The 24,741-nt window shown below is 49.5% G+C and overlaps 1 protein-coding gene across 1 annotated transcript in view; it reads right to left on the bottom strand.

Moving 5' to 3' along the window:
- Nucleotides 1-10,178: 10,178 nt before the first annotated feature.
- The window catches only part of sp2 (sp2 transcription factor), a 106,513-nt gene continuing 91,950 nt past the window's right edge, over nucleotides 10,179-24,741 (bottom strand). The window contains exons 5-6 of the mRNA XM_063036928.1: nucleotides 20,863-21,056; nucleotides 10,179-12,295 (exon numbers count right to left, since the gene is read on the bottom strand). Of these exons, the coding sequence (XP_062892998.1) occupies nucleotides 12,192-12,295; nucleotides 20,863-21,056 (298 nt within the window). The 3' untranslated portion in view covers nucleotides 10,179-12,191. The remainder of the gene's footprint in view (nucleotides 12,296-20,862; nucleotides 21,057-24,741) is intronic.

Genomic DNA, 24,741 nt, shown 5'->3' with positions numbered 1-24,741 from the left:
ACTCTCTCCGTCTCTCTCTTATCTTTCTCTGTCTCTCACACTCTATCTCTCTCTTAGCTTTCTGTCTCTCACACTCTCTGCATCTCTCTCTTATCTTTCTCTGTCTCTCACACTCTCTCCATCTCTCTCTTATCTTTCTCTGTCTCTCACACTCTCTCCATCTCTCTCTTAGCTTTCTGTCTCTCACACTCTCTCTCCCTTATCTTTCTGTCTCTCACACTCTCTCCGTCTCTCTCTTATCTTTCTCTGTCTCTCACACTCTCTCCGTCTCTCTCTTATCTTTCTCTGTCTCTCACACTCTCTCCGTCTCTCTCTTATCTTTCTCTGTCTCTCACACTCTCTCCGTCTCTCTCTTAGCTTTCTCTGTCTCTCACACTCTCTCTGTCTCTCTCTTATCTGTCTCTCACACTTTCTGCGTCTCTCTCTTATCTTTCTCTCTCTCACACTCTCTCCGTCTCTCTCTTAGCTTTCTCTGTCTCTCACACTCTCTCCGTCTCTCTCTTAGCTTTCTCTGTCTCTCACACTCTCTCCGCCTCTCTCTTAGCTTTCTCTCTCTCTCACACTCTCTCCATCTCTCTTAACTTTCTCTGTCTCTCACACTCTCTCCGTCTCTCTCTTATCTTTCTCTGTCTCTCACACACTCTCTCCATCTCTCTCTTAGCTTTCTCTCTCTCTCACACTCTCTCCGTCTCTCTCTTAGCTTTCTCTCTCACACTCTCTGCGTTTCTCTCTTAGCTTTCTTTCTCTCTCACACTCTCTCCGTCTCTCTCTTATCTTTCTCTGTCTCTCACACTCTCTCTGTCTCTCTCTTATCTTTCTCTGTCTCTCACACACTCTCCGTCTCTCTCTTATCTTTCTCTGTCTCTCACACACTCTCCGTCTCTCTCTTATCTTTCTCGGTCTCTCACACTCTCTCTGTCTCTCTCTTATCTTTCTCTGTCTCTCACACACTCTCTCCATCTCTCTCTTAGCTTTCTCTGTCTCTCTCACACTCTCTGCGTTTCTCTCTTAGCTTTCTCTGTCTCTCACACTCTCTCTGTCTCTCTCTCACACTCTCCGTCTCTCTCTTAGCTTTCTCTGTCTCTCGCACTCTCTCCGTCTCTCTTAGCTTTCTCTCTCTCTCACACTCTCTCCGTCTCTCTCTTAGCTTTCTCTGTCTCTCACACTCTCTCCGTCTCTCTCTTAGCTTTCTCTGTCTCTCACACTCTCTCCGCCTCTCTCTTAGCTTTCTCTCTCTCTCACACTCTCTCCGTCTCTCTCTTAGCTTTTTCTGTCTCTCACACTCTCTCCGTCTCTCTCTTAGCTTTCTCTGTCTCTCACACTCTCTCCGTCTCTCTCTTAGCTTTCTCTGTCTCTCACACTCTCTCCGTCTCTCTCTTATCTTTCTCTGTCTCTCACACTCTCTGCGTCTCTCTTAGCTTTCTCTGTCTCTCACACTCTTTCCGTTTCTCTTAGCTTTCTGTGTCTCTCACACTCTCTCCGTCTCTCTCTTAGCTTTCTGTGTCTCTCACACTCTCTCCGTCTCTCTCTTAGCTTTCTCTCTCTCACACTCTCTGCGTCTCTCTCTTATCTTTCTCTGTCTCTCACACTCTCTGCGTCTCTCTCTTAGCTTTCTCTGTCTCTCACACTCTCTCCGTTTCTCTTAGCTTTCTGTGTCTCTCACACTCTCTCCGTCTCTCTCTTAGCTTTCTCTGTCCCCCCACACTCTATGTCCGACTCTCTCTCTCCATCTCCCTTCGCTTTCTGTCTCCCACACTCTGTCTCTTAATCCCTCTCTCTCAGTCTCACTCAGTTCCTCAATCTCTGTCTCTCTGAATCTGCATGTTTTTTTTTCTTCTCCGCCCCCCCCCCCCCCACCGCACCAAGGCAGGGAAGATTTTATGAGGGAATTTGATAGGAGTTTGAAGACGCTGCTCACAAGAGGAAGACGGTGTTCGGAGAGCACAGACTGGAGTTGACTGGCAAGTTAATCAGAGGGGAGATGTAAACACAACTCTGCTTCTTCAGAACAGTGTGTGACTGGGAGCCAGTGGGTGCTGCCTGAACGGACATGGAGGTAGGTCCCATCAGAAAAATGCAAAAATAGCAGTGGCGAGTGAGAACGTGATGTGTCTGGTTTGCTGCCAAAAAACCGTAACAAGGGCAAACTGTCTCCTTCTGTGATGGCTCTTTCCGAGGCGGTCTGGAAGTTGTAAAAGACATTGCTAGGAGCTAATTTGGAGTATTGTGTTCAGTTCTGGTCACCGAACTCCAGGAAAGATGTCAACAAGATTGAAAGAAAGCAGAGAAAATTGACAAGGAATGGATACTAGGAATGGAGGAGCCCAGTTATAGGGAAAGGTTGAATAGCAGACATCCCACCCTGCAAAAACTCATTTCAGCGGGGTAGCACCATCAATTTGCGGGAGACTCCCGGAACTTCCGGGAGAGGTGGGATGTCTGGAATAGGTTAGGAGAACAAGGGGAGATTCGATAGACGCACACAAAATTATGAGGGGTATGGATAGGGTAAATGCAAGCAGGTGTTTTCCACTGAGCTTGGATGAGACTACAACTAGAGGTCATGGGTTAAGGGTGAAAGGTGAAATGTTTAAGGGGAACATGAGAGGGGAAACTTTCCACTCAGAGGGCGGTGAGAGTGTGGGACAAGCTGCCAGCGCAAGTGATGGTTTAAGAGAAATTTGGGTAAGTACTTGGATGCGAGGGGTCTGGAGGGCTATGGTTCGGGCGGGGGGCTCGAAAAATGCTGGACGAACTCAGCAGGCCAGGCAGCATCTATGGAGGGGAATAAACGGTCGATGTTTTGAGCCATGACCTTTCACCAGGGCTGGAAAGGGAGGGGGGAAGATGCCAGTAGATGCCTAAAGATCACCTGCGTGGGTAAGTGGGGGAAATCATGAAGAGAGGAGAATTGTTTCTGGGTATCTCCGTGCGCACCAAGGAAAACATGAAGCATTTCATTTCACCGTGTCCAGAGCAAAACAAGAATTGCCATCACAGTCAGGAATCAAAGCACCTTCCACGGTGGAGCCTAGTCAGTGACATCCCATCCCCGTGACAACACTGAGAGGTCCAATTCCTTCGGCTGCTGCCCCTCTCCACGATAAAGACACACTCCTTCTGAATTTGTTGTTAGGATGTATTCTGGAGTTACGGTATTTATTAAGTATTAATTTCAACAGCAACTAGTCTTCGGATCTGAATATGGACTGTGGATTGAGCTTAAAATGCAGCTCAGGACAATGGATGTTCTTTGAGCTGGAGACTGGGGTTGATTGCAAACCAGGAAACACCCCATTGACCTGACATGTCCGCTTATGCGTGAAAGTAGACCAGAATCAGTGGTCTCGGCCTGAAACTTCGACTGTACCTCTCCCTAGCGATGCTGCCTGGCCTGCTGCGTTCACCAGCAACTTTGATGTGTGTTGCCAGAATCAGTGGCGATTATCATTCACTTTTGGGTGTCTGGAGTGTGGGTGCGAAGAAGGAGGTGCGTGAAAATTATATGTAATTCAAAGGAAGCATTGTAGATACATTATAACTATAGAATTGTGCTGCTGGTATCTTTGATCCTCAGCATACAAAAAATGTCATGTAGTATTGGGTTAGGGAGGCCACCACTGAGAGTTTCTCCAGTATGATGCCTGCTAGTTTTGCTAAACAAAAACGTCTGTATCTACATTGCCATCTCCAGCGTAATCCCACCACCAAGCACATATTTTCCCCCAACCCCAACTTTCTGCTTTTCACAGGGATCGCTTCCTAGTCCGTTCGTCCCTCCCCATTGATCTCCCTCCTGGCACTTACCCATGCAAGCGGAACAAGTCCCACACCTGCCCCTACACCTCCTCCCTCACTGCTGTTCAGGGCCCCAAACGGTCCTTCCAGGTGAGGCGACATTTCACCTGTGAGTCTATTGGGGTCATTTACTGTACCCAGTGCTCTCGGTGTGGCCTCCTGTATATCGGTGAGACCCGACCTAGATCGGGAGACCGCTTCGCCAAGCACTTGGAAAAAGCGGGATCTCCCAGAGTCCACCCATTTTAATTCCACTTCCCATTCCCATATGTCAGTCCACAGTCTCCTCTACTGCCACGATGAGGCCACACTCAGGTTGGAGGAGCAACACATGATATTCGATCTGGGTAGCCTCCAACCTGATGGCATGAACATCAAACTTTCAGAAATGCCTCTCCTGCTTCACCATTACCCTTTCCTCCCTCTCACCCTATCTCCTTATCTGCCCATTGCCTCCCTCTCGTGTTCCTGCCCCTTTCTCTTTCTTCCACGGCCTTCTGTCCTCTCCTGTCAGATTCCCCCTTCTCCAGCCCCCTCTCTTTCACCAACTTCCCAGCTCTTTACTTCACCCTCTCCCCTTCTTCCGGTTTCACCTATCATCTTACTTCTTCCTCCCCTCGCTCCACCTTCGAACTCTGACTCCTCACCTTTTTTTTCCCTCCAGTCCTGCTAAAGTGTCTTGGCCCGAAATGTCGACTGTTTATTCCTCTCCACAGATGCTGCCTGACCTGCTGAGTCCCTCCAGCATTTTGTGTGTGTGTGTGTGCGTTGCTTGGATTTCCAGCATCCGCAGATTTTTCTCTCGTCTGTGACCGGACTTCTATATCCACCGGCTTCAGTGTCTGTTCGGCGACTTCGTTCACAGTCACAGCATTTGTTAAACAGGGCTTTCCCTCCCCCACAAATATTAATGGTAATTAAACACACATTTGTATATCTTTTACAGCTTTTACTTGACATCCACTGGAAACCCAGGGTGCTTCTCTCCTGCCTAAAAGCGTGCGCGCACACACACACACACACACACACACACACACAGGAAGAAAACTCCACCTTCAACAGTCCCAAGCCCAGCTGCAAACGGAGGAGGGTTGGGCATCGGGCGGGCAAACCCATCCCGTAAAAACAAAACAGCAAAATGTCAACAGCGACTCTGAAGACCTCATTCCTGGGAGAGGAAGGATCTTCGACAGGCCACATACACCTTGGCAGACTGGCCCAGGACAGGAGACCCCGATGAGTTGCCATCGCCAGCCTCATTGGGAGCTTGAAGAGATTTGGCATGTCAACAAATACACTTGAAAACTTCTATAGATGTACTGTGGAGAGCATTCTGACAGGCTGCATCACTGTCTGGTATGGGGGGGGGGGGGGCGCTACTGCACAGGACCGAAAAAAAGCTGCAGAGGGTTGTAAATTTAGTCAGCTCCATCTTGGGTACTAGCCTACAAAATACCCAGGACATCTTCAAGGAGCAGTGTCTCAGAAAGGCAGTGTCTATTTTCAGGAACTCCAGCACCCAGGACATGCCCTTTTCTCACTGTTACCATCAGGGAGGAGGTACAGAAGCCTGAAGACACACACTCAGCGATTCGGGAACAGCTTCTTCCCCTCTGCCATCAGGGAGGAGGTACAGGAGCCTGAAGACACACACTCAACGATCAGGAACAGCTTCTTCCCCTCTGCCATCAGGGAGGAGATACAGGAGCCTGAAGACATACACTCAACGATTCAGGAACAGCTTCTTCCCCTCTGCCATCAGGGAGGAGGTACAGGAGCCTGAAGACATACACTCAACGATTCAGGAACAGCTTCTTCCCCTCTGCCATCAGGGAGGAGGTACAGGAGCCTGAAGACACACACTCAACGACTCAGGAACAGCTTCTCCCCCTCTGCCATCAGGGAGGAGGTACAGGAGCCTGAAGACACACACACAACGATTCAGGAACAGCTTCTTCCCCTCTGCCATCCGATTCCTAAATGGACATTGAACCCGTGAACATGGCCTCACCTTTTCTATATATATATATATAGTTTCTGGTTTTGCAATAATTTTCAATCTATTCAATATACGTGTATTGTTATTGATTTATTTATTATTATTTTTTTTCTTCTTCTTCTAGATTATGTACTGCATTGAACTGCTGTTGCTAAGTTAACAAATTTCACGACACATGCCGGTGATAGTAAACCTGATTCTGATTCTAACGCCCCGTTAGGGGTGATGGGCTCGAGAAGAGGACAGAGAAGGGGCCTGTGACAATCGGAGACTTACCTTGCTTTTGCCTTAGACTGGTTGATTAACACCTAACCTCGAATGAGCGTGGTGCCAGGCCACGTCCGCGGTTGCAGGCTGATGCTGGGCGTGCGATGCTATGCCTGCGTCGGTACCGGGCGTAGACGGCAGCAAACGTCCGCGGACTCGAGACAGGAGAGAGCTGCTGACGTGGTCGGGGTGGCGCCAGCGGACAGCGCTACCGCGGGTGAATCTCTCCAGACGGTCCACGGAGTAGCTCCTTTCACCTCCTTCACGCCGTCTTCCTCTCTTTCGGGTGTGGTTCTGGTACCCGCAAGGAGCCTGCCAGCCACATGGTTTGACGGGGTGCTTTCGGGCTGATCGAGCGGCCCGGCGCTTCGCTGTCTCCGATGAGGTTTACGGACGGGGGGGAGGGTGCGGGCCCACCGCGATCGACTCCTTTTCTCGCCGATCAAAGCTCCGAGGAAGACTGAAACATCGAGACCAGCCAGCGTTCAGCCTCTCACTCGCTGCTCCCGGAGGGAGGTGCCTGCGCGCGACGGTCCCTCTCTGCTCCAGAGGGAAGATCCCTGCCATCGAATAGTCTCTTTCTCTCCCCCACCCTCAATACTATCGGAGAATGGGTTTGCGGATTGGACTGATGAACACTGAGCCAAACCGAATACAGATTCTTCCACTTTGTGTTTTACTTGCTGGGGTTTCCACTCATTCTTTCTTGTTGCCGTTTGTGTGATTTGTTTTTTTTTTGCGGGGGGGGGCGGTTGATGCGTTTGTTGCTGTTTGTGCAATTTGTTTTTTTTCCCCCGCTAGGGAGGGTGAGGGGGTTGATGTTCTTGTCGCCATTTGCGCAGTCTGGTTTTTTTTTTGGCGCACGGGAGGCGGGGCTGGTGTTTATCTTCGAACGGGTTTCACGGTTTTGTTTCGTGGCGGTCTGCGGAGAAGGTGACTGTCAGGGTACACACTTTGATAAGTAAATGTGCTTCGAATCCATGATGGCTTTGTGGCCTCGTTTGTGGACGATAGAAGGATAGGTGGAGGGGCCGGTAGTGTTGAGGAAGCAGGGTGTCTGCAGACGGGTTGACAGACGAGGAGAATGGGCAGAGGAGTAGCAGACTGAATATAGTGTAGGGTAGTGTACGGTCATGCACCTTGGTAGGAGGAATAAAGGCACAGGCTATTTTCTAGACAGGGAGAAAATTCCAAAATCAGAGGTGCAAGGGGACTTGGGAGTCCTTGCGCAGGATTCCCAAAAGGTTAACTTGCAGGTAGAGTCGGTGGCGAGGAAGGCAAATGCCATGTTAGCATTCACTTCGAGAATACTGTGTGCAGTTTTGGTCCCCTAATCTGAGGAAAGATATTCTTGCTATAGAGGGAGTACGAAGAAGGTTCAGCAGATTGATTCCTGGGATGGCAGGACTTTCATATGATGAAAGACTGGATCGGCTAGGCTTATACTCGCTGGAACTTAGAAGATTGAGGGGGGATCTGATTGAAACGTATAAAATTCTAAAGAGATTGGACAGGCTAGATGCAGGAAGATTGTTCCCGATGTTGGGGAAGTCCAGAACGAGGGGTCACAGTTTGAGGATAAAGGGGAAGCCTTTTAGGACCGAGATGAGGGAAAACTTCTTCACACAGAGAGTGGTGAATCTGTGGAATTCTCTGCCACAGGAAACAGTTGAGGCCAGTTCATTGGCTATATTTAAGAGGGAGTTAGATATGGCCCTTGTGGCTAAAGGGATCAGGGGATATGGAGAGAAGGCAGGGGGAGGGTTCTGAGTTGGATGATCAGCCATGATTGTACTGAATGGCGGTACAGGCTCGAAGGGCCGAATGGCCTACTCCTGCACCTATTTTCTATGTTTCTAACATAACAGCAAGGGTGTGGTGCTGAGGCTTTATAAGGCACTGGTCAGACCGCACGTGAAGCATTGTAAGCAGTTGTGGGCCCCCTAAATAAGAAAAGACGTGCTGGCGTTGGAGAGGGTCCAGAGGTTCACGAGAATTATTCCGGGAATGAAAGGATTAACACACGAGGAGCTTTTGATGGCTCTGGGCCTGTACTCACCGGAGTCTCGAAGAATTGGAGGCGGGTGGGGACAACTCTCATTGAAACCTATGGAATATTGAAAAGCCTAGATGCAGTAGATGTAGACAAGATGTCTAAGGAGCTGGTGGTAGACCTGAGGAGAGCTAAGGTACCGGTGACCCCTGTTTCCATCCAGGGGGTCAGTGTGGACATGGTGGAGGATTACAAATACCTGGGGATATGAATTGACAATAAACTGGACTGGTCAAAGAACACTGAGGCTGTCTACAAGAAGGGTCAGAGCCGTCTCTATTTCCTGAGGAGACTGGGGTCCTTTAACATCTGCCGGACGATGCTGAGGACGTTCTACGAGTCTGTGGTGGCCAGTGCTATCATGTTTGCTGTTGTGTGCTGGGGCAGCAGGCTGAGGGTAGCAGACACCAACAGAATCAACAAAGTCATTCGTAAGGCCAGTGATGTTGTGGGGATGGAACTGGACTCTCTCACGGTGGTGTCTGAAAAGAGGATGCTGTCCAAGTTGCATGCCATCTTGGACAATGTCTCCCATCCACTACATAACGTACTGGTTGGGCACAGGAGTACATTCAGCCAGAGACTCATTCCACCGAGATGCAACACAGAGCGTCATAGGAAGTCATTCCTGCCTGTGGCCATCAAACTTTACAACTCCTCCCTTGGAGGGTCAGACACCCTGAGCCAATAGGCTGGTCCTGGACTTATTTCACAATTTACTGGCATAATTTACATATTACTATTTACCTATTTATGGTTCTATTACTATTTATGATTTATGGTGCAACTGTAACGAAAACCAATTTCCCCCGGGATCAATAAAGTATGACTATGACTATGTCTTCAGTAGTGGGGTAGTGGGGTAGTCTATGCGCAGAGAGCAGAACCTCAAAATAGATCCCTTTCGGACAGAGACGAAGAGGAATTCCTTTCCCCAGGGAGTGGCGAATCTGTGGAATTCATTGCCACAGACGGCTGTGGAGGTCGAGTCATTGGGTGCGTTTAAGGTGGAGGCAGTAGGTTCTTGGTTAGTCAGGGCGTCGAAGGTGCGTGGGGAGGATGGGGTTGAGAGGGTCATCTCCATGGGTGCTGTGGTGGTGAAGACCGCCCCGGCTGCTGTGCTCCGTGCCCGTTAATATGACGAACTGACAAGCCAGGCCTCGGGCCTACTCCGAGCTGCTCCGGGGGCTCAGATCTCAGGACTGTTTCTGGTTCGGAATGTCGTCTTCCCGCTTCAACCGCCTGAGTGACTTTTATTACCCTTGCGCATCGAGCGTTAGTCTTTTAACCTTTTTTTCTTTAATTGGGTTCTCTTGGGTTTCTTGCCTTGGGCCCACTTCCGGGTTCGGAGCGCTGCTGCTCGCTCCAGTTGCTCGCCTGACTTGCGCTTTTCTTCTCCGCGCTCTCTTGCGCACCGAGTTTGCTGGCCTTCTGAATTTTAACTTTTTGTCCTTTCCTTTAACTGGGTTCTCCCGGCTTTCCCGTTTTGCGAGCAAGCAAAGTCTGGAGGCCGTATAGCTTAGGCGCTCTTTGAGAGTAAATGAGTCTTGGAACCAGTGGGGCAGGGTGGCCTCATCCTGCGGCTCCTGTGCCAGGCAGCCCGCTCCGGGTGAACGGACGGCAACTGGGAGTCGCGGGGCAACTGGCCTGGTGGGTCTCGGAAGATTCCCTCCCCACCACCCCCAGTTCACCCTGTTGAAGAACACGGAGTTGCTCTGAGCAGAACCCTCGTTCGCTGGAAGGGGTCGTGTCGTTACCGGGGGGGGGTGGCTGTCAAATATTTTTGGTGAGCTACTGACTGCGCAGAAAGTATCCCTGACCCGCGAGGACGGGTAAGAAAGCAGAACATTGCTTCCTGCAGTCAGCCTGACACGGTACCAAACACCAGACTGCTGAGCAAGCCAAGAGGCGGCCAAAGAGACGACAGAAAAATCAGTATCGATGCTCCAAGGATCACTAGATTCCGGAATGGTTCGGGAGGGCTGGAAAGCTGCAGATGCCACTCCCACTCTTCCAGGAGGGAAGGGAGGCACAAGAAGGGAAATTACAGATTAGCCTGACCCGAGTGGTTGGGAATGGCGTTGATGATAATGGAGATCCACTATCCATCATCAAGGATGAGGACTTACTCGGAAGCACGTGACGAAATAGGCCGAGAGTCAGCAGGGTTTTGTAAAGCGGAAATCTCGCCTGACGAATCTTGTTGGAACTCTTTGAGGAAATAACAAGCAGGGTAGACAAAGGAGAGCCAGCAGACGTTATTTACTTAAGGTTTTCAGCAGGCTGCTGAACAAGAGCCCATGGTATTACAGAAGAGATACTAGCATGGACAGAAGGTTGGCTGACTGGCAGGAGGCAAAGAGTGGGAGTAAAGCGGGCCCTTTCTGCTTGGCCGCCGTTGACTAGTGGTGTCCTTCAGGCATTGATGTTGGGACCACTTCTTTTCACGTTGTATGGCAACGATTTGGATGACGGAATTGATAGCGTCGTGGCCAAGTTTATGGACGACATGAGAGATGGAGGGGCAGGTACTGTTGAGCAAGCAGGAAGCCTGCAGAAGGATTTGGATGGATTAGGAGAATGGACAAAGGAAGGGCAGATGGAACACAGTGCAGGGAAGTGTGTGGTCATGCATTTTGGTAGAAGGATGAAAGGCAAAGACTATTTTCTAAACAGGGGGAAAAAAAATTCGGAATATGAGGTGCAAAGGGACTTGGGAGTCCTCCTGCGGGATCCCTCCCGGTGAGTCGGTGGTGAGGAAGGGAAATGCAACGTTAAACATTCATTTCGAGAGGACTAGAATATAAAAACAAGGTTGTGATGTTGAAGCTTTATCAACATCAACTTGGAGTACTGTGAGCGGTTTTGGGGCCCTTGTCTGAGAAAAGAGAGGTCGCACAGAGGAGGTTCGCGGGAACGACTCCAGGAATGGAAGGGTTAACGTACGAGCAGCGTTTGATAGCTCTGGGCCTGTACCCGCTGGAGTTTATTAGAAGAGCGTGGGGGGGGGGGTGCGTGAGGTGGGAAGGAATCTTATTGAAACCGACTGAATATTGAAAGGCCAAGATAGAGTGGACGGGAAGAATTCTCCTCCCATGTCTCATGGTCTGATTTGGAGATCCAAGCTGTCGTTCAGGATGTTGTGGGGTCTGACTGAAGCGTCCACGCTTACCCCCATTCCTACCCACGACTTTTATCACCAGTTAAGAAATTTATTACCAGTCATCTTATAACATCCAAAACATACTAAAATAAAATCCGATTTGCCTCCAATCACAGCTCAAAAATACAACCAAGATTTCTCTGTAAACAACTGTGAACGCTATGGTCTCGACTCTATTAAACATCGCAGGGTACTATAATCCCATATTTCATTTAAAAATCAATACATATTAAAAAAAAAACATTTTTTTAAACTTCCACGTCATTTTTTTTGTCCAAAGATGCATCATTTGGACATATTATTTCATGATCCTGCGGCAGAATCACATTCGGAGAAAAGAAAACTTTTTTTTTGTCGACAATTTTTTTTTAAAAAAAAAGCAAAGTGTCTATTTGAAAGCCTCTGCTCAAATCGTAAGACAAAGCCCTCATTATTGTGAATGAAAATCTAAGGCATCTTATCATCAGGAGACATCAGCAAAACTATGACTGTGTTACAGAGCAAGGAATGGACACAACAAACCAAGACGGAGACTAGACTTTTCCTGAACTTTGCCCCTTCTCATCTTCTCCAGCTTGGCCTTCACCCTGGCACCCACAATCCAGTGCACTCTCCGTGCCCGCGCCCCTCTCACTGGTAACCTGGCTTACCGCAGCGACTACAGTTCCGCCCGCTTCTCTGGTGCAGGGAGAGCATTGGCGAAAAACAGCTCCATTTCCTCCCTCTCTCCGGCGTGGGGTGGGGCAAAGGAGGGGGGGGTGGGGGTGGGGGGAGAGAGTCTTTCTTTTTTTTGTCTCTTTCGTTTAAAAATGCGAAGAAACGGAAACAAAAAAAAAAATCTTTTTTTTCCAAAAGGGTTTCGACTTCCGTGGTTCTACGGAGACTGCGTCTCCCGACTGTCCCACAGGGTTTCAGACCAAGTTCTTGGTGTTGAGGTGCGTCTTGTAGTGTTTGGTCAGGTGGTCACTCCTCATGAACCGCTTGTGACACTGTCCGCACTCGAAGCGCTTGTCACCTGCAACACACAACGAGACGCGCCTGCAGTAAACGTCTGCCATCGCGCCAGGGGAACCGAAAATTTTCCGCTAATCAGGGAGAGGGTTGTGGCCATTAGACACAGGAGAAGAATTAGGCCATTCCATCATGGCTGATTTACTATCCCTCTTGACCCCGTTCTCCTGCCTTCTCCCCGTAACCTGTGACTAATCACGAACCTATCAACCTCTGCTTTAAATATACCCACTGACATGGCCTCCAGAGCCACCTGAGGCAATCAATTCCACAGATTCATCACCTCCGGCTGAAGAAATTCCTCCTCATCTCTGGTCTGAATGGACGTCCCGTTGTTCTGAGGCTGTGTCCTCTGGTCCTAGACTCCCCCACCAGAGGAAACATCCTCTTCACATCCACTCTATCTGTGTCCTCTGGTCCTAGACTCCCCCACTATAGGAAACATCCTCTCCACATCCACTCTATCCGTGTCCTCTGGTCCTAGACTCCCCCACCATAGGAAACATCCTCTTCACATCCACTCTATCTGAGTCCTCTGATCCTAGACTCCCCCACTATAGGGAACATCCTCTCCACATCCACTCTATCTGTGCCCTCTGATCCTAGACTCCCCCACTATAGGGAACATCCTCTCCACATCCACTCTATCTGTGTCCTCTGGTCCTAGACTCCCCCACTATAGGAAACATCCTCTCCACATCCACTCTATCTGTACCCTCTGGTCCTAGACTCCCCCCACTATAGGAAACATCCTCTCCACATTAACTCTATCTGTGTCCTCTGGTCCTCGACTCCCCCACAATAGGAAACATCCTCTTCACATCCACTCTATCTGAGTCCTCTGATCCTAGACTCCCCCACTATAGGGAACATCCTCTCCACATCCACTCTATCTGTGTCCTCTGGTCCTAGACTCCCCCACTATAGGGAACATCCTCTCCACATCCACTCTATCTGAGTCCTCTGATCCTAGACTCCCCCACTATAGGAAACATCCTCTCCACATCCACTCTATCTGAGTCCTCTGATCCTAGACTCCCCCACTATAGGGAACATCCTCTCCACATCCACTCTACTGTGTCCTCTGATCCTCGACTCCCCCACTATAGGAAACATCCTCTCCAAATCCACTCTATCTGTGTCCTCTGGTCCTAGACTCCCCCACTATAGGAAACATCCTCTCCACATCCACTCTATCTGTGTCCTCTGGTCCTAGACTCCCCCACTATAGGAAACATCCTCTCCACATCCACTCTATCTGTGTCCTCTGGTCCTAGACTCCCCCACTATAGGAAACATCCTCTCCACATCCACTCTATCTGTGTCCTCTGGTCCTAGACTCCCCCACTATCGGAAACATCCTCTCCACATCCACTCTATCTGTGTCCTCTGGTCCTAGACTCCCCCACTATAGGAAACATCCTCTCCACATCCACTCTATCTGTGTCCTCTGGTCCTAGACTCCCCCACTATAGGAAACATCCTCTCCACATCCACTCTATCTGTGGCCTCTGGTCCTAGACTCCCCCACTATGGGAAACATCCTCTCCACATCCACTCTATCTGTGCCCTCTGGTCCTAGACTCCCCCACTACAGGAAACATCCTCTCCACATCCACTCTATCTGCGTCCTCTGGTCCTAGACTGCCCCACTGTAGGAAACTCTATCGAGACCTTGGATAGCTTTCAATGAGAACACCCCCCCCCCGCCACTCTTCTAAATTCCAGTGCGTACAGGCCCAGAGCCGTCAAACCCTCCTCGTATGGTAACCCAAGCAACACACACAAAATGCTGGTGGAACTCAGCAGGCCAGATAGCATCCATAGGAAGAAGCACAGTCGACGTTTCGGGCCGAGACCCTTCGTCAGCACTAACCAGAAGAAGCTAGCTATGGATGCTGTCTGGCCTGCTGCGTTCCACCGGCATTTTGTGTGTGTGTTGCTTGATTTTCCAGCAGCTGCAGGTTTCCTTGTGTTTGCGTCATATGGTAACCCTTTCAGTCCCGAAATCATTCTGGTGAACCCCCCCGAGCCTTCTCCAACGTCAGCACCTCCTTTCTTAAATAAGGTGCCGGAAACCGTTCCGGGTTCCAGGACCCACTCCTCTTGCCCACAAGGCAGAGGGGAGCAGAATTAGGCCATTCGGCCCATCGGGTCTGCTTCCCCATTCCATCATGGCTGATTTATTATCTCTCTTGACCCCCGTTCTCCTGCCTTCTCCCCGAAACCGCTGACATCCTTTCGAATAAAGAACCCGTCAACCTCCACTTTAAACACATTCAACAACTCGGCCTCCTCAGCTGCCCCGTTGCAACGGATTCCACAGGTTCGCCACTGACTGGCTGAACGGTTAGTCCCTGTCCTCCCTCCACGGATGCTGCCTGACCAGCAAAATCTTTTTTTGTCGAGGTTCAGATTCAACACTCAGATTTATCTGACGTTCGTACATCGAAGCAGACAGAGAAATGCGCCGTGTGCGATCACCACCGACACAACCTCAGGATGTGTGGGACCAGGCCGCCAATGTCGCCACACGCTCCTGCGACAACATAGAATGACCACACCTTACTAACCCCTCATCATCATCATGTGCCTTGTCGTACGACGTCATCATTATAGAAACGTAGAAAATCTACAGCACAATACAGGCCCTTCGGCCCACAAAGCTGTGCCGAACATGTCCTTACCTCAGAACTACCTAGGGTTACCCATAGCCCTCTATTTTTCGAAGCTCCATGTACCTGTCCAGGAATCTCTTAAAAGACCCTATCGTATCCACCTCCACCACCGTCACCGGCAGCCCGTTCCACACACTCACCACTCTCTGTGTAAAAAACTTACCCCTGACATCTCCCCTGTACCTACTTCCAAGCACCTTAAAACTGTGCCCTCTCGTGCTAGCCATTTCAGCCCTGGGGAAAATCCTCTGACTATCCACACGATCAATGCCTCTCATCATCTTGTACACCTCTATCAGGTCACCTCTCATCCTCCGTCACTCCAAGGAGAAAAGGCCAAGTTCACTCAAACTGTTTTCATAAGGCATGCTCCCCCAATCCAGGCAACATCCTTGTAAATCTCCTCTGCACCCTTTCTATGGATTCCACATCTTTCCTGTAGTGAGGCAACCAGAACTGAGCACAGTACTCCAAGTGGGGTCTGACCAGGGTCCTATATAGCTGCAACATTACCTCTCAGCTCTTAAACTCAATCCCACGGTTAATGAAGGCCAATACACCGTATGCCTTCTTAACCACAGAGTCAACCTGCGCAGCAGCTTTGAGCGTCCTATGGACTTGGACCCCAAGATCCCTCTGATCCTCCACACTGCCAAGAGTCTTACCATTAATACTATATTCTGCCATCATATTTGACCTACCAAAATGAACCACCTCACACTTATCTGGGTTGAACTCCATCTGCCACTTCTCAGCCCAGTTTTGCATCCTATCGATTTCCCACTGTAACCTCTGACTGCCCTCTACACTATCCACAACACCCCCAACCTTTGTGTCATCAGCAAACTTATTAACCCATCCCTCCACTTCCTCATCCAGGTCATTTATAAAAATCACAAAGAGTACGGGTCCCAGAACAGATCCCTGAGGCACCCCACTGGTCACCGGCCTCCATGCAGAATATGACTCGTCCACAACCACTCTTTTTGCCTTCTGTGGGCAAGCCAATTCTGGATCCCATGCCTCTTTACTTTCTCAATAAGCCTTGCATGGAGTACCTAATCAAATGCCTTGCTGAAATCCATCTACACTACATCTACTGCTCTACCTTCACCAACGTGTTTAGTCACATCCTCAAAAAAATTCAATCAGGCTCGTAAGGCACGACCTGCCTTTGACAAAGCCATGCTGACTATTCCTAATCATATTATGCCTCTCCAAATGTTCATAAATCCTGCCTCTCAGGATCTCCTCCATCAACTTACCAACCACTGAATTAAGACTCACTGGTCTATAATTTCCTGGGCTATCTCTACTCCCTTTCTTGAATAAGGGAACAACATCTGCAACCCTCCGATCCTCCGGAACCTCTCCCGTCCCCATTGATGATGCAAAGATCATTGCCAGAGGCTCAGCAATCTCCTCCCTCACCTCCCACAGTAGCCTGGGGTACATCTCATCTGGTCCCGGAGACTTATCCAAATTGATGCTTTCCAAAAGCTCCAGCACATCCTCTTTCTTAATGTCTTTATGCTCAAGCTTTTCAATCCACTGTATATCTTCCCTACAATCGCCAAGATCCTTATCTGTAGTGAATACTGAAGCAAAGTATTCATTAAGTAACTCTGTTATCTCCTCCAGTTCCATACACACTTTTCCACTGTCACACTTGGTTGGTCCTATTCTCTCATGTCTTATCCTCTTGCTCTTCACATACTTGTAGAATGCCTTGGGATTTTCTTTAATCCTGCTCGCCAAGGCCTTCTCATGGCCCCTTCTGGCTCTCCTAATTTCATTCTTAAGCTCCTTCCTGCTTGCCTTATAATCTTCCAGATCTCTAACATTACCTATTTTTTGAGCCTTTTGTAAGCTTTTCATTCCTCCTTGACTAGATTTTCAATAGCCTTTGTAACCATGGTTCCTGTACCCTACCATCCTTTTCCTGTCTCACTGGAACGTACCTATGCAGAATGCCACACAAATATCCCCTGAACATTTCCCACATTTCTTCCGTATATTTCCCCAAGAACATCTGTTCCCAATTTATGCTTCCAAGTTCCTACCTGATAGCCTCATATTTCCCCTTACTCCAATTGAACACTTTCCTAACTTGTCTGTTCCTATCCCTGTCTAATGCAATGGTAAATGAGATAGAATTGTGATCACTATCTCCAAAATGCTCTCCCACTGAGAGATCTGACGCCTGACCAGGTTCATTTCCCAATACCAGATCAAGTACAGCCTCTCCTCTTGTAGGCTTATCTACATATTGTGTCAGGAAACCTTCCTGAACACACCTAACAAACTCCACCCCATCTAAACCCCTCACTCTAGGGAGATGCCAATCAATATTTGGGAAATTAAAATCTCCCATCATGGCAACCCTGTTATTATTACACCTTTCCAGAATCTGTTTCCCTATCTGCTCCTCAGTGTCCCTGTTACTATTGGGTGGTCTATAAAAAACACCCAGTAGAGTTATTGACCCCTTCCTGTTCCTAACTTCCACCCACAGAGACTCAGTAGACAATCCCTCCATGACTTCCTCCTTTTCTGCAGCCGTGACACTATCTCTGATCAACAGTGCCATGCCCCCACCTCTTTTGCCTCCCTCCCCGTCCTTTCTGAAACATCTAATTCTGGCACTCTAAGTAACCATTCCTGCCCCTGAGCCATCCAAGTCTCATTAATGGCCACAACATCATAGCTTCAAGTACTGATCCACGCTCTAAGCTTATCTGCTTTGTTCATGACGCTTCTTGCATTAAAACAGACATATCTCAAACCATTGGTCTGAGCACGTCCCTTCTCTATCACCTGCCTATCCTCCCTCTCGCACTGTCTACAAGCTTTCTCTATTTGTGAGCCAACTGCCCCTTCCTCTGTCACTTCAGTTCGGTTCCCACCCCCCAGCGATTCTAGTTTAAACTCTCCCCAATAGCCTTAGCAAACCTCCCCGCCAGAATATTGGTCCCCCTCGGATTCAAGTACAACCCGTCCTTTTTGTACAGGTCACGCCTGCCCCAAAAGAGGTCCCAATGATCCAGAAATCTGAATCCCTGCCCCCTGCTCCAATCCCTCAGCCACGCTTTAACTTCCACCTGACTATATTCCTGTACTCACTGTCGTGTGGCACAGACAGTAATCCCGAGATTACTACCTTTGTGGTCCTGCTTCTCAACTTCTTTCCCAACTCCCTGTAGTCTGCTTTCAGGACCTCCTCCCTTTTCCTGCCAATGTCATTGGTACCAATATGTACCACGACCTCTGGCTGTTCTCCTTCCCACTTCAGGATATCGTGGACGCAATCTGAAACATCCTGGACACTGGCACCTGGGAGGCAAACTACCATCCGTGTTTCTTTCCTGCATCCACAGAATCGCCTGTCTGACTATAGAGTCCCCTATCGTTGCTGCTGCCCTCTTCCTTTCCCTACCCTTCTGAGCCAGAGGGCCAGACTCTGTGCCAGAGGCACGGCCACTGTTACTTCCCCCAGGTAGGCCGTCCCCCCCAACAGTACTCAAACAGGAGTACTTATTGTTAAGGGGGACAGCCACTGGGGTACCCTCTAGTATCTGACTCTTGCCCTTCCCTCTCCTGACTGTTTTCCACTTATCAGTCTCCCGAGGACCCAGTGTGACTATTTGCCTATAGCTCCTCTCTATCACCTCCTCACTCTCCCTGACCAGACAAAGATCATCGAATTGCATCTCCAGTTCCCTATAAGGAGTTGCAACTTGACGCCCCTGGCACAGATGTGGCTGTCCGGGAGGCCGGGAGTCTCCCGGACATCCCACATCCGACACCCAATACAGAACACCGGCCTGACAGACATACTTCCTGCTTTCTATTCCTCACAGGTAACCTGCCTCCCCTCGACCCATTATCGCCGAAGACCCATTGAGCCAAAGCCCCACCACTCTGCCGCAGGTCACTGTGATGATGACTGCTCGTTTGTGCCGAGTCTCCCTTTTACGCCTGAACCTCCTCGGCTATTTAACTCACGATTGGTGCTCCGGTTACAGACGCTGATAGGCCACGTACAATGGACAAATGTTCTCGAAGCTCCCTTTTTAAATAACCGCCACCGACCTGCGAGAAATCCCTCTTGGTAAAGCTCTGTTGAGGCCGCTGTCAGGCCAAGTACATGTGCCATGTTGTTTTGATGTGGGCGATCATGGTCCTTCCGTGACCATGATTGGACTTGTCAAATTCTACAGAAGAGGTTTGCCGTCGTCTTCTTCTGGGCAGTGTCTTTGAAAGATGTGTGACTTACCCCCCCTCCCATTATCAATATTCTTCAGAGATTGTCTGCCTGGCATCTGTGGTTGCATCACCAGGAGTTGTGATCTGCACTGGCTGCTCATACGACCATCCACCACCTGCTCCCCTGGTTTCACGTCACCCTGATCGGGAGGGCTAAGAAGGTGCTACACCTTGCCCGAGGGTGACCTGCAGGCTCGCGGAGGGAAGTAGCGCCTCGCATCTCCTCTGGTAGAGGCCCATCTCCGCCCCGCCACCCAATAACAACAGTGAGTTTAATACCGCGCAACTGCCTCGCAAGAGATGCCTTCCCTGTCAGTCAGTCACCAGAACCGCACACAGAGGAAATTAAGAACCTGGTGGCATGGTGTGAAGACAATAACCTATCCCTCAACGTCAGCAAGACGAAGGAATTGGTTGTTGACTTCAGAAGGAGTAGCGGACCGCACAACCCAATTTACACCGGTGGTGTGCAAGTGGAACAGGTCAAAAGCTTTAAGTTCCTCGGGGTCAATATCACAAATGACCTGACTTGGTCCAACCAAGCAGAGTTCACTGCCAAGAAGGCCCACCAGCGCCTTTACTTCCTGAGAAAGCTGAAGAAATTTGGCCTGTCCCCTAAAACCCTCACTAATTTTTATAGATGCACCGTAGAAAGCATTCTTCTAGGGTGCATCACAACCTGGTATGGAAGTTGTCCTGTCCAAGACCGGGAGAAGCTGCAGAAGATCGTGAACACGGCGCAGCACATCACACAAACCAATCTTCCATCCGTGGACTCACTTTACACCGCACGCTGTCGGAGCAGTGCTGCCAGGATAATCAAGGACACGACCCACCCAGCCAACACACTTTTCGTCCCTCTTCCCTCCGGGAGAAGGCTCAGGAGCTTGAAAACTCGTACGGCCAGATTTGGGAACAGCTTCTTTCCAACTGTGATAAGACTGCTGAACGGATGCTGACCCGGATCTGGGCCGTACCCTCCAAATATCCGGACCTGCCTCTCGGTTTTTTTACACTACCTTACTTCCCATTTTTTATTTATGATTTATAATTTAAATTTTTAATATTTACTATTCATTTTGTAATCCAGGGAGCACGAAGCGCAGAATCAAATATCACTGTGATGATTCTATGCTCTGGTATCAATTGTTTGGCGACAATGAAGTAAAGTACTCCAAGTGAGGCCTCACCAATGCCTTATACAACTTCCAATATACCATCCCAACTCCTAGAACACAGAACGGTACATGAACAGGCCCTTCGGCCCACAATGTTGTGTCAAACCAATTAAATTAGTCGTCAAATAGCCAACTAAATGAATCCCCTCTGCCTACACAATGTCCATATCCTTCCATTTTCCTCACAGTCCGGTGCCTATCCAAATGTTTCTTAAAAACCCCTAACGTTTCTGCCTCTTCTACTGCCCCAGGCAGTTCATTCTCTGTGTGATAAACTTGCCCCTCACATCTCCCCTCACCTTTAACGCCTGCCCTCTGGTGTTAGACATTTCAACTCCGGGAAACAGATACTCCCCGTCCACGCCCCTCAAAATCTTGTAAGCCTCCCCTCAGCCTGGACCCCACCAAGTCCGTCCGACCCCCTCGCGAGGCCTGGCGGGAGGTCTGACCTGTGTGAGTCCGGGCGTGTCTCTGTAGCTCGTCGCTGCGGGTGAATCGCTTTCCGCAGAAGACCCAGCTGCAGACGAACGGGCGCTCCCCCGTGTGTAGGCGGACGTGGGCACGCAGTAGCGACGTTTTCCGGAACACCTTCTCACAGCCTGGAATGTGGCAGATGTGTTTCTTCTTCCCCACCTCGTTGCTCCTGCATTGAAAACACCTCGTTAGCCGGGTGGGGCGGGGGGGTTCGCACTCTTCAGCGGCTGAGCGGGATGGGCTGGGAGGTGGCAAGGTGGAGTTTAACCCTGATGAGTATGAGGTGTCGCACCTCGGTGGGGCGAACACAAGGAGACGGTGCACCGTTGAGGGCAAGATCCTTAAGCGTGTGGCTGAGCAGAGAGATCTTGGGATCCAAGTCCATTGCTCCTTGAAAAGGGCCACACAGGTCAACTGAGGTGGTTAAGAAGGCTTACGGAATGCTTGCTTTTATTAGGTGGGGCACTGAGTTCAAAAACCGGGAGGTTATGTCGCAACTTTGTAAAGCTCCAGTTAGGCCACATCTGGAGTACTGCGTACAGTTCTGTTTGCCCCACTCTAGGAAGGATGTTGAGGCTTTGGAGAGGGGGCAGAAGAGGTTCACCAGGATGCCTCCTGGTTTAGAGGGCATGTGCTATCGCGAGAGGCTGGGCAAACTTTGGCATGTTTTCTCTGGAGCGTCGGAGGCAGAGGGGAGATCCGACAGAGGTATATGTAAGGTGTTTCTTCTCTTAAGTTACTGCGAAGGCTCACAAAATGGCTTCTTTGTTATGTTAGGATAAAAATGGCTTTTCTGTAATAATAACTGTGATGTAAGGAGTTCTCTCTCTCTGCTTGTTTGGGTTATATTATTGATAAGGGAAGGGACAAACCAATGGGTGTCCATGTTATTCTTTTTCTGGGTGATATTCTGTCTCATGTGGGTGAGAACCGTGTGGTTTGGCGGGCTTTTCGGGAGGAGACCCGAAGAGGAAGGACGTGCTGGAAGCGCTCTGGTCGACCACTATGACCACGGCGAGTCGAGGGGGTCGGAGTGGATCACATGGTGGAAAGAGGATCCCGGTCATTGAGCTCCCACGGTTGTGCACGAAGTGGTTGAACTCTGATAAGTCTGGGGCCTTTTACTTTCCCCTTTATATTGTGTCTCTATTAATTACATAGCTCCAGTAAGATTTATAAAGTGTAATCTGTAACTCGTACATTGTGTGCTGTCTGATATTTGATGTGTGAGTTTGCACCAGGTGGCATTACACAGCAATGACGCAAGGGTGAGGCACAGTTTGGCGGGCGGATAGGGTTTCCACTAGATCAGCGGTCCCCAACCACCGGGCATGTGTTACCGGGCGGCGAGGAAGCGATATGAGTCAGCTGCACCTTTCCTCAGTCCCTGTCACGCACTGTTGAAATTGAACATAGGGTTGCCAACTGTCCCGTATTTGCTGGGACATCCCGTATATTGGGCTAAATTGGTTTGTTCCATACGGGACAGCCCTTGTCCCGTATTTCCCCCGCTAGGGTAGGGCGTTCCTATGAAACCTTTCGTGCCGAAGTAGCGTGAAGCGAAGAAGCAATTACCATTAATTTATATGGGAAAAATTTTTGAGCATTCCCAGACCCAAAGAAATAACCTACCAAATCACACCAAATAACACATAAGACCTCAAATAACTCTAACATATAGTAAAAGCAGGAATGATATGATAAATACACAGCTTATACAAAGTAGAAATAATGTATGTACAGTATAGTCGGGAAGATTAAGCCAAAACCGATTTGTGGGGGAAAATTGGCAGGTACGCAGATGCGCATGTCACATATGTGACGTCATGCATGAGCACACAGGTGCCCGCGCAAGGCTTCATGGTCATGGTAGTCTTTCTCCGGGTAAGCACAAGTGTCCCGTCAACATACACAAAAATTGCTGGTGAACGCCGCAGGCCAGGCAGCACCTATAGGAAGAGGTACAGTCGCCGTTTCGGGCTGGGACCCTTCGTCAGGGTTTGACTGCCACTTTTGTCCCTTATTTGGGAGTGAGAAAGTTGGCAACCCTAACTGTAAAAGACATGTTGAGGTGAGTTTAACCCTACTTGATCACCCCCCGCCCCCCCCGGGTGGCCAGTCTGCAAGAATATTGTCAATTTTAAACCGGTCCGCGGTGCAAAAAAGTTTGGGGACCCCTGCCCTAGAAAAACACTAGATAGACCTGAGCGTTACATGTACAAGATTATGAAAGGCATAGATGGAGTGGACAGAGAGAATCTGTTTCCCAGGGTTGAAATGTCCAGTACCAGACGGCAGGCATTGAAGGTGGTGGGAGGGGGGGGGGGAAGGTCCAAGGGGGGGATGTGAGGGGTAAGATTCATGCTCACAGAGTAGTGGATGCCTGGAATGCGTTGCCTGGTATGGTGGTGGGGGCAAATCCATTAGGGGCTTTTGAGAGAAGTTTGGAACAGGCACATGGATCTCAGGAAGATGGAGGGATGTGGGCATAGTGTAGGGAGGAGGGATCAGTGTTTGGGCGTTTTTTATTTGATTTTTAGCCAGGTCAGCATAACACTGTGGGCCGAATGGCTGCTTCCTGTTCTGAACTGTTCTGCTAGGCGTGGAGAGAGAATCAGCGAGCCAGCCTCAAGTGACGGGCCGAAGGGCCTGTCCCTCTATGTATGAAGCTAGCCCTGGTTTCATCTTCGTTCAATGGCCAAGCCCGACGCAATAAAAGAAATTACCACAGAATTCAATGTTCTCAATAATAATGGACAAGACTTGTGATCCCACGGAGCCAAGAGAACACATCATCATTATCTGCCGTCATTGACAATAAACCGGACTGGTCAAAGAACACTGAGGCTGTCTACAAGAAGGGTCAGAGCCGTCTCTATTTCCTGAGGAGACTGAGGTCCTTTAACATCTGCCGGACGATGCTGAGGATGTTCTACGAGTCTGTGGTGGCCAGTGCGATCATGTTTGCTGTTGTGTGCTGGGGCAGCAGGCTGAGGGTAGCAGACACCAACAGAATCAACAAACTCATTCGTAAGGCCAGTGATGTTGTGGGGATGGAACTGGACTCTCTGACGGTGGTGTCTGAAAAGAGGATGCTGTCCAAGTTGCATGCCATCTTGGACAATGTCTCCCATCCACTACATAATGTACTGGGTGGGCACAGGAGTACATTCAGCCAGAGACTCATTCCACCGAGATGCAACACAGAGCGTCATAGGAAGTCATTCCTGCCTGTGGCCATCAAACTTTACAACTCCTCCCTTGGAGGGTCAGACACCCTGAGCCAATAGGCTGGTCCTGGACTTATTTCTCAGCATAATTTACATATTACTATTTAATCATTTATGGTTTCATTACTATTTAATCATTTATGGTGCAACTGTAGCGAAAACCAATTTCCCCGGGATCAATAAAGTATGACTATGACTATCATTACGTGCCGTGTTGTATGATGTGGGCGGTCATGGTCTCTGGCCATGACAGTTCTACAGAAGTGGTTTGCCATCGCCTTCTTCTGGGCAGTGTCTTCACAAGACGAGTGACCCCTCCCAGCCATTATCAACACTCTTCAGACAATCTTTGCCTGGCCATATATAACCAGGATGTGATCTGCACCGGCTGCTCATACGACCACCCATCACCTGCTCCCATGGTTTCACCTGACCCCGATCGGGGGGGGGGGGGCGGCTAAGCAGGTGATACCCCTTGCCCAAGGGTGACCTGCAGGCCAGCGGAGGGAAGGAGCCTCACACCTGCTCTGGTACAGACGTATCTCCACCCAAAAGGGGAAATCAAGAGTGCTGGAAGCAGACATGAGCTTGCTCTGACAGACAAGGTGGAGGACAATCCCAAGA

The sequence above is a fragment of the Mobula hypostoma genome, chromosome X1, assembly GCF_963921235.1.
Source record: "Mobula hypostoma chromosome X1, sMobHyp1.1, whole genome shotgun sequence".
NCBI classification, from domain to species: Eukaryota; Metazoa; Chordata; class Chondrichthyes; order Myliobatiformes; family Myliobatidae; genus Mobula; species Mobula hypostoma.
Note: the sequence above shows the minus strand (reverse complement) of the source record. Positions and strands in the feature narration are given on the sequence as shown.